General features: G+C 37.2%; 1 protein-coding gene across 1 annotated transcript in view; it reads right to left on the bottom strand.

Annotated features, from left to right (window-relative positions):
• Positions 1 to 460: 460 nt before the first annotated feature.
• LOC128641897 (microfibril-associated glycoprotein 4) overlaps positions 461 to 9,993 on the bottom strand; it is a 47,052-nt gene continuing 37,519 nt past the window's right edge. The window contains exon 6 of the mRNA XM_053694467.1: positions 461 to 795. Within this exon, the coding sequence (XP_053550442.1) occupies positions 542 to 795 (254 nt within the window). The 3' untranslated portion in view covers positions 461 to 541. The remainder of the gene's footprint in view (positions 796 to 9,993) is intronic.

The raw sequence follows: 9,993 nt of genomic DNA, 5'->3' as shown, positions 1-9,993 counted from the left end.
CATGGATCCATGCTTATAGTATATGTTACATGGATCCATGCTTTTAGTATATGTTAAATAAATGTTTTTGACAATTATCCTTTTTTTCTGTTAGAATCTTCCTTTGCCTTTAGTTGGCGCTCTTGGATTATCTTTATCTTTTTTCAAAAGAATTAAATTGGAAAGCTCTTATTTTTAAATTGTACACTCCATCTGAATCATGATCGTTTCAATTTATCTTCTGTCTCTCTTTAAAACATTCTTTATTTTCACACTTAGATCTGCTTTAAATGTGCCCCTTCCATTTCTTCCGACCTGATAAAGCACTGGATAATTTTGTCACCTACAACTGTAGTTACATTAGAGAAAAGTATGAAATGAAACAAAAAACATACACTTATCTGTACTCAGGTCCATAAACCTACTTAGTTGGTTTCAAGTCCCACTTAGTGACCTTTTCACTCAAGAACAAATAAATAAATGACAGAATAAAGGTATATTTATGTTTTGAGTCCCATCCATTGTACAGGGACACGGGTACTGGACAAGCAGGACAAGACAATCACACAGACGGAGCAATCTTCATCTCACTTCTCTTCAGAGAGTAGTAATGTCCTTTCCAACTGCTCCAAATCAGGCCAGTAGCGTACTCCTCAGTGCTGCCATTTAGGTATTTCCCATTCAGGTTGGCACCGTGGCAGTTTTTGTACCAAAATGCTCCACTGGCGCTCAGCGCACAGTTAACTGAAGGATGTTCGTCCTCGTCATGGTCATAGGTTGAAAACTTCATACCGTTATGAAACGATAGAGAATCTCCTGCCAAGAAGAAGAGGTGAAACAATTCCTTGTTATAACTTCATTCTTGTATTTGACAATAGTCTAGATAATAATCATGTCACTCAGTCATCCTACAATATCTTGAGTTGTCTTATCAAACAACTATTTATGCAATTTAGTAAATCAAAAACAAACGCTAGGAGGCGGCTGAGAAAACCTCTCTCAATTAGTGATTGGCTTTTTTACATCTATGTCTATTGGCCACTGCAAATGAACAAAAACATAAAGCTAACCAGGTTCTTGAAGACCATCTATACCTGAGCTGGTCTTGATTTACAAACCTTTTAAATTGTTTAATATGTTTCTCTTGCAATGCAGAGCTTAATTACCGATATACGTTGGGAGTTTAATGTCACTTTAATTTAAAATTCCAATAAAATGTGAAAAGTAGTTATTTTTTACATTTGCTCATATTAAACACATTATTATAATATTAATGTTATTAAAGGAGGTTAGGAATTTAGTAAAGATAGTCAACTAAAAATATAACAATAATATAAAATAATATACTGGTTATATGACAGCTGCTTTAATTGATTTGGTACTGCAGAAAATCAAATTACCAGTATTTAAAATCCCAGACTGCTTGTTAATGGCTATAGAGTATGGGAGATGTAATAGCCACATGTATTACTCGGATATAAGGAATTTTACCAGTGTCATATGAAATAACCCTAAACTCGACATAGTTATCAAAGCCTACAGACCGGCAAAAGTTGAAATTTGTGACGTAACATATGATCCACCGGTCTCAGTCCAACCCAGATCGATGGTTACGTCATTACAGATGTTCCGAATGCAATCCGCCACCCTGGAGGCTGCAGATGCTATAGGAATCAATGGGAGTCTGAAAGCAGTGAAAGCTTATGTTCGATGCTGCCAGATATCCCATTGATTTCTATGCTAGAAAACCAGTAAGGTTTACACCTAACACCCTAACATGTACCCCGAGTCTAAACACCCCTAATCTGCCGTCCCGACATCGCCGCCACTAAATAAAAGTATTAACCCCTATCCCGCTGCTCTCGGACCCCACCATAACTAAATAAAAGTATTAACCCCATCTCGCCGCTCCCGGACCCCACCGCTACTAAAAAATGTATTAACCCCTATCCCGCCGCTCCCAGAGCCCACCGCAACTGTAATAAAATTATTAACCCCTGGCCTCCCTCATCACTACCACTAACTAAACCTATTAACCCCTAAACTGCCAGCCCCCCACATCGCCATAAACTAAATTAAGCTATTAACCCCTAAACCTAACAACCCGCTAACTTTACATTAAATATTAACTCATCCCTATCTTATAATAAATTAAAACTTACCTTTAGAATTAAAATAAACTATATTAAACTATTAATTAACCTACCCTATTATACTAAAATTACATTAAACTATATTAAACTATTAATTAACCTACCCTATTATACTAAAATTACATTAAACTAACAATTAAATTAACTATATCACATATTCAAAAACCTAACCCTACTCAAGTTATTTAAATCTACAATTAAAAATTACTAAATATAAGTTACAAAAAATAAAAAACACTAAGTTACAAAAAAAAAAACACAGTATCAAAAATAAAAAACAATTACACCTAATCTAAGAGCCCTATCAAAATAAAAAAGACCCCCAAAATAAAAAAAAACCCTAGCGTACAATAAACTACCAATGGCCCTTAAAAGGGCCTTTTGCGGGACATTGCCCCAAAGAAATCAGCTCTTTTACCTGTAAAAAAAATACAAACACCCCCCAACAGTAAAACCCACCACCCAACCAACCAACCCACCCAAATAAAAACCTATCTAAAAAACCTAAGCTCCCCATTGCCCTGAAAAGGGCATTTGTATGGGCATTGCCCTTAAAAGGGCATTTAGCTCTTTTACTGCCCAAAGTCCCTAACCTAAAATTAAAACCCACCCAATAAACCCTTAAAAAAAACTAACACTAACCACTGACGATTCACTTACAGTTTTCGAAGACCAGACATCCATCCTCATCCAAGCGGCAGAAGTCTTCATCCAAGCGGGCAGAAGTCTTCATCCAAACGGCATCTTCTATCTTCATCCATCCGGCGCGGAGTGGCTTCATCTTTTTCTGACGTCTGTTGAAGAATGAAGTTTCTCTTTAAATGATGTCATCCAAGATGGCGTCCCTTACATTCCAATTGGCTGATAGAATTCTATCAGCCAATAGGAATTAAGGGGGAAAAAATCCTATTGGGTGTTGCAATCAGCCAATAGGGTTGAGCTTTCATCCTATTGGCTGATCCATTAAGCCAATAGGATTGAGCTCGCATTAATAGAATAGCCAATAGAATGCAAGGTCAATCCTATTGGCTGATTGGATCAGCCAATAGGATGAAAGCTCAATCCTATTGGCTGATTGCAACAGCCAATAGGATTTTTTCCTGCTTAATTCCTATTGGCTGATAGAATTCTATCAGCCAATCAGAATTTAAGGGACGCCATCTTGGATGACATCATTTAAAGGGAAACTGCATTCTTCAATAGACGTCAAAAGAAGAGGATGATCTGCGCCGGATGTCTTGAAGATCGAGCTGCTCCGAGCCGGATGGATGAAGATAGAAGATGCCGTCTGGATAAAGACTTCTGCTTTCTTGGATGAAGACTTCTGCCGGCTTCAATGAAGACCTCTGCCGCTTGGATGAGGATGGATGTCCGGTCTTCGAAAACTGTAAGTTGATCGTCTTGGGGTTAGTGTTAGGTGTTTTTAAGGGTTTATTGGGTGGGTTTTAATTTCAGGTTAGGGACTTTGGGCAGTAAAAGAGCTAAATGCCCTTTTAAGGGCCATTGGTAGTTTATTGTAGGCTAGGTTTTTATTTTTATTTTGGGGGTCTTTTTTATTTTGATAGGGCTCTTAGATTAGGAGTAGAGGGTAGAAAAAACAAGAGGGGCGCCTCATGTGCATATAAGTATGCTATAAGTATGCTATAAGAAATATAAGAAAATTAAAGTAAGCCAAATGGGTACTCACAATAGATTTGAGGTTCATTATGCCTGATGAAATAACCTATGTTGGGTTGAGAAACGCATTGCATAATTTTAAATCTACTTTAAAATTGAACTTGTTTTATTCTGACTTTCCATTAACAATCACTGGGACAGGACCCCCCTGCACTGGTCATCTTGCCTTTGGAAAAGGTTTAGCTGGTACACCTCAAGATACCAGCCTACTCCTACTAGTACATAGGTGTACTAGGGCCTATGGTGAGTACCCATTTGGCTTCCTTTTATGTTTATACATATAGACATACTGATGCACACATGAGGCACCCCTCTTGTTCCTTAATCTCTAGATTAGGAGTAATTGTTTTTTTATTTTTGATACTGTGTTTTTTCATTTATTGTAACTTAGTTGTTATTTTTTTGTAATTTCTTAATTGTAGATTTAAATAACTTGAGTAGAGTTAGGTTTTTAAATATGTAATATAGTTAATTTAATTGTTATGTGTATAGATATATCAGTATTCCTCACATACAGTGCTTATAATTTTTACAGGTATGATAGACTGTTATGGTGCAAACCCTTGACTAAGTGTATTTAATTATTACTATAAGAAAAAAAGAGAAAAAAAGACTTAAAACTGTTAGAAAGCCTTCAAAAAGACAGGGAATACAGCACTCTTTAGATTTTTATAAAGCACATTTTAATTTTAACACAGTTCAATTCCAGAACTGAAACAAACTAGGCAAATATAGGCATAGTAAAAAGATATACACATATATACAAAATATCCAAAACTCACTCGCTACAGTCATACAACATACATGCTAGGACTCACTATATATAAAGCACTGAAACATAATATCTAGTCAAAAAAGGAATTCAAAAATACAACAAAAGCACAATCCCTTGGAGTAGAAATGCAGGCAGGGAGAGATATAAATGTTAAAAGTCAATGTATTGTACTTGCGTTAAGAACATTAACAGCACGGATCACAGAGTCCACAGCTGACGCGTTTCCTGCCTTACTGGCAGTTCATCAGAGCTAAAGACTAAGTCTCCAGCAGCTGCTTTAATCAGAGGTGAGTTACCTGTATAACCAATCATTGACTAACACAGGTAGAACTGCAAGTTAACTATTAGTTAACCTGACTCACAGCACAAAAGTTAACTGCCACAATGTAACTCTATTAAAACATTACTACATGAAGACACATTTTAAAATAGTGAATGAAGTTGAACAAATCTAGAACTGGCATTAATGTGATGTATCAACACTCACAATGGATAATTTGGTCAAAGAGTATAAAAATAAGCACAACATGTATTACAGTGAACGAAGTACAATAAAGCGCACAACAGTATACATAAGATAAATGCAAATAGTATTACACTTTATAACACTGTAAAAAGAATGTCATGCTGAAGTCTCTCATTAAAGAAGGAAACCAGAAAGAGAGCAAATTCAGTGCAATTTCCAGATGGAACGTAGAAAAAAGTTTAGAGCAATACCAAGTGTGAGCTAGCTGAACTATACAATATAGCGTATGAAACGCAGTGTGAAGTGCAACTATGTAAAGGATGAAGCAAAATAATATCTAGGAATAACTAGAACACCTATCAAACCTTTTATCTATCAATAAACAGCTTTACATCACTTATTTTGTTTATTCCTAATGGAAAACCTGTTTTCAATGTATGTATCCAAAAGATTTCTTTCCTGCTTAGGGCTTGATATCTGTCGCCCCCTCTCACTCCCAGGGATACTTGTTCTATACCCTGAAATTTGAAATGATCCAATCTATTTGGATGTGTAAAAAAATGTTTCGCAACAGGGGTTTTGGGAATATCTGCCTCTATTGATAAGAGGTGCTCCCTGATTCTATCTTTGAGATTCCTGGAAGTAAGGCCTGTATATTGAAATCTGCAGAAAGTACAAGTTATGAGATAAATAATGAAGATAGAATTACAATTTAAACATTCCTTAATTCTGTAAATTTTGCCAGTATTGGTTGAGGTGAAACTATCTCCTACTAAAGCATAGTTACAACATTTACAGGGTCTGCCCCCACATTTGTAAAAACCTGGGTCCTTACTTAGCCAATTGGATTTTTTCAGACAATTAGAAGATACATTGGAGCTGAAATTTTTTCTAACTCTATCTCCTATGGTATCAGACCTCCGTGAAATAAAGTTGCAGTTGTTAGATATCGAAATTAAGTCAACATCTCTTTCTAAGAGGGGCACTCTCATTTTTATAATATTACAGATTTCATCATATTGCCTGCTGTATTTGGTAATAAAATTAGAAAGAGATGTTGACTTAATTTCGATATCTAACAACTGCAACTTTATTTCACGGAGGTCTGATACCATAGGAGATAGAGTTAGAAAAAATTTCAGCTCCAATGTATCTTCTAATTGTCTGAAAAAATCCAATTGGCTAAGTAAGGACCCAGGTTTTTACAAATGTGGGGGCAGACCCTGTAAATGTTGTAACTATGCTTTAGTAGGAGATAGTTTCACCTCAACCAATACTGGCAAAATTTACAGAATTAAGGAATGTTTAAATTGTAATTCTATCTTCATTATTTATCTCATAACTTGTACTTTCTGCAGATTTCAATATACAGGCCTTACTTCCAGGAATCTCAAAGATAGAATCAGGGAGCACCTCTTATCAATAGAGGCAGATATTCCCAAAACCCCTGTTGCGAAACATTTTTTTACACATCCAAATAGATTGGATCATTTCAAATTTCAGGGTATAGAACAAGTATCCCTGGGAGTGAGAGGGGGTGATAGATATCAAGCCCTAAGCAGGAAAGAAATCTTTTGGATACATACATTGAAAACAGGTTTTCCATTAGGAATAAACAAAATAAGTGATGTAAAGCTGTTTATTGATAGATAAAAGGTTTGATAGGTGTTCTAGTTATTCCTAGATATTATTTTGCTTCATCCTTTACATAGTTGTACTTCACACTGCGTTTCATACGCTATATTGTACATAGTTCAGCTAGCTCACACTTGGTATTGCTCTAAACTTTTTTCTACGTTCCATCTGGAAATTGCACTGAATTTGCTCTCTTTCTGGTTTCCTTCTTTAATGAGAGACTTCAGCATGACATTCTTTTTACAGTGTTATAAAGTGTAATACTATTTGCATTTATCTTATGTATACTGTTGTGCGCTTTATTGTACTTCGTTCACTGTAATACATGTTGTGCTTATTTTTATACTCTTTGACCAAATTATCCATTGTGAGTGTTGATACATCACATTAATGCCAGTTCTAGATTTGTTCAACTTCATTCACTATTTTAAAATGTGTCTTCATGTAGTAATGTTTTAATAGAGTTACATTGTGGCAGTTAACTTTTGTGCTGTGAGTCAGGTTAACTAATAGTTAACTTGCAGTTCTACCTGTGTTAGCCAATGATTGGTTATACAGGTAACTCACCTCTGATTAAAGCAGCTGCTGGAGACTTAGTCTTTAGCTCTGATGAACTGCCAGTAAGGCAGGAAACGCGTCAGCTGTGGACTCTGTGATCTGTGCTGTTAATGTTTTTAACGCAAGTACAATAAATTGACTTTTTTTTTTTTGTGTATAAATTTTTTATTGAGGTTATATAGGTAAAACAGCAAATATGAAATACCATACAATTATAGATAGTGAATTACATAACAAATAGATACATATTGTTACAGATAGAAGTAATGCTTTGAATCTGGATGGTTAGACAATTTGAACCTCTGTTTTATATAATAATCTAAAATGAGTTCCTCTATGAAAACAAAGGGTTACTTTTGAACCCCACAGAGCTGATGAATACTGAGAGAGGAAGTTGGCTTTGAAGGTGGTCACTTTTGGACCTTATACTTAAGAAAGTAAGATGGGGAAAATCAGCAGGAAAAAACTGCTTTAAAGAGATGAAGAAAGAGGGGAGAAGAAAAGACGAGAAGATAGGGAAGAACAGAAAGGGTGGGGGGGGGGGGGGGAAATTGGGCTCCTGTCAAAAGTGCGTGTTATCTGGATTAAAGGAAGTGTAAAAAGAGGCGGGGGATTAATGAGACCCAGTAATTAGAGATATTATGAGGTATAATGTTTTATGATATATCTGGGTCTAGGGGTGTCTGCGTTATCTGTGTGAAAGCAAGGAGAGTATAATTAATAATTATCTATTCTGAGGTTATATTAGAGCCTGAGCCAATACCCTGCTATTTTGAACTAAGGGCCTCTCTAGAGGAACACCTAGTGTCCAGCATGGGGGTCATAAACTATAGTAAAGAACCCTCTGAGGTAAAGTAAGAGAAAGAGCTATTTATTAGGTATGTTAACTCAAAAGGTGGAGAGACGGTAAAACCATGCTATCTGTGACATCTTTAGGAGTATTTCTAACTAAACTCCTTAGTAGAAAAGGAGGGGAGAGTGGAGTATAGGGAGTCAAACCATCTAAGTAGCAGATAGCTTAATATCATTTTATGTGGGAAATAATTGAGGTCAATATGTTTAGTGAATGTATATATACTTATGACTTCCCCCTATTAGTTATCTATGCTAGATAGAGCTGACATCAGACTGGTCAGGCACATATAGTAACTGTGTAATCCAGTAAATAAGAGTTTCAGGTATATATATGGAGAGGATTTAATAGTAAACTTGCCTCATGTACATAAGTAGGAGTAAGTCAAAAACCAAATTTTAAGATAGGGGGATCAGTAGCAGGGTATATGATCAGCTATCCTAATCTAGATATAAATAGTGTAGTTAATTACTGTCAGCTTAATATTTGTCAACTAAAACCATTCATTCACATTGAGGATAGGGAGCTTTGTCAACCAATCTGCTGAGGTTCTTAGGAAGGTTAGAGCTTGAAGCTAAGATTGTCTAGCTACTTCCCTTAAAGGTGGGTACTCTCAGGTCTTGCATAGGGGAGGGCGGTCTACTACCTGGGGACAGCTTGTAATGACCTTGAATAAATACAACATTAGAGACTCTAGATAACAGAGCGTGAACTGGCACTCAACAATCAATACAAAATTAACATAGGAAATATGTTAGATGAGTTACATACCTCCACACTGGCTCCCTCTGTTAGTAAATGAACCCTAAGCATGTAATTATAGAGAGGGATAAGAGACTGTGACAGCGTGAGTTTAACTAAGCAGCACACTGGATCAAGGATAGTTAACTATGAAGTAGGATATTGTAACATAATACAGGATTGCTCTCTCACCTATTAGTGAACATGTGAAACATCTAAACACAACATCAAAAACCGTTAGAACCAACTAGGTCTGCAAAACAGTAACACTTAGTCCGGTTAAACATGCAGATTGTTTCATTTATATCTTATGTAAAACGTTCTCCAGGGTGGCGGGCCCAAATCTCAAGCGGGGATGATCCAGCTATATCACTGGCCCCTTTCACTCCGACTCACTTTCAGTTAGCCGACTCCAGCCTTCTGCGGTCTTAGGATGTCCCAATGAAGCCATATGCGTGGGAGTGTATATGAGGGAATACAAGGCACCCGGACTAAGAAATAAGAGATAGAGTCAAGAGAAGTTAGGCATCTGCCGGTATTGTGATTCTTACTCTTCGTCGAGATGAGGGGGCACCAACTCTCTATGTCCTTCCTATTAGCCAGCTCCAGTTTGCTTATTTGGTAAGCTACCTGCATCGCAGGATGTCGTGCTGCCGGTCTCCCTGATATTGTGAGAATTCTAACAGAGCTTGCGGCTGGCTGGAGACTCAGATGATGTCGGGATTGTAGCGACTTTAATCTGCTCTCATAAAGCCCCTCTGCAGTTAGTGCCGTGCTCGAAAACTCTCTAGTTGTTCCTGGGGTTGGGGCATCCAACAACAGAGGGGTCACAGAACTTGGCCTCCCCAGTGACCGAAGGTCTATATAACAGGGAGCTTGTGTGAACTCCGCTAAAACAAGCGGCATCTGTGTATTGTTGTCTGTCCCCTTCCGAGCTGCAGTGTTGCCAGCCATAGGGGAGGCCTCACTATTCTCAGTAACCACTAGAGGGGCCGCCATCTTGGGGACTGAATTAGTCTCTTCTTCCCTCTGGCCTCTAACTATGGATAGTAGGTCGTAGAAACAGGAGTCCATCTTCTCTTCAAATGTGTCAAGTAGTGCTTGTAGCTGTTCACCAAAGCCCGACATGTCTATTTGAATATTAATCAGTTCTGCC

Source organism: Bombina bombina, chromosome 11, assembly GCF_027579735.1.
Source record: "Bombina bombina isolate aBomBom1 chromosome 11, aBomBom1.pri, whole genome shotgun sequence".
In the NCBI taxonomy this organism is placed as follows: Eukaryota; Metazoa; Chordata; class Amphibia; order Anura; family Bombinatoridae; genus Bombina; species Bombina bombina.
Note: the sequence above shows the minus strand (reverse complement) of the source record. Positions and strands in the feature narration are given on the sequence as shown.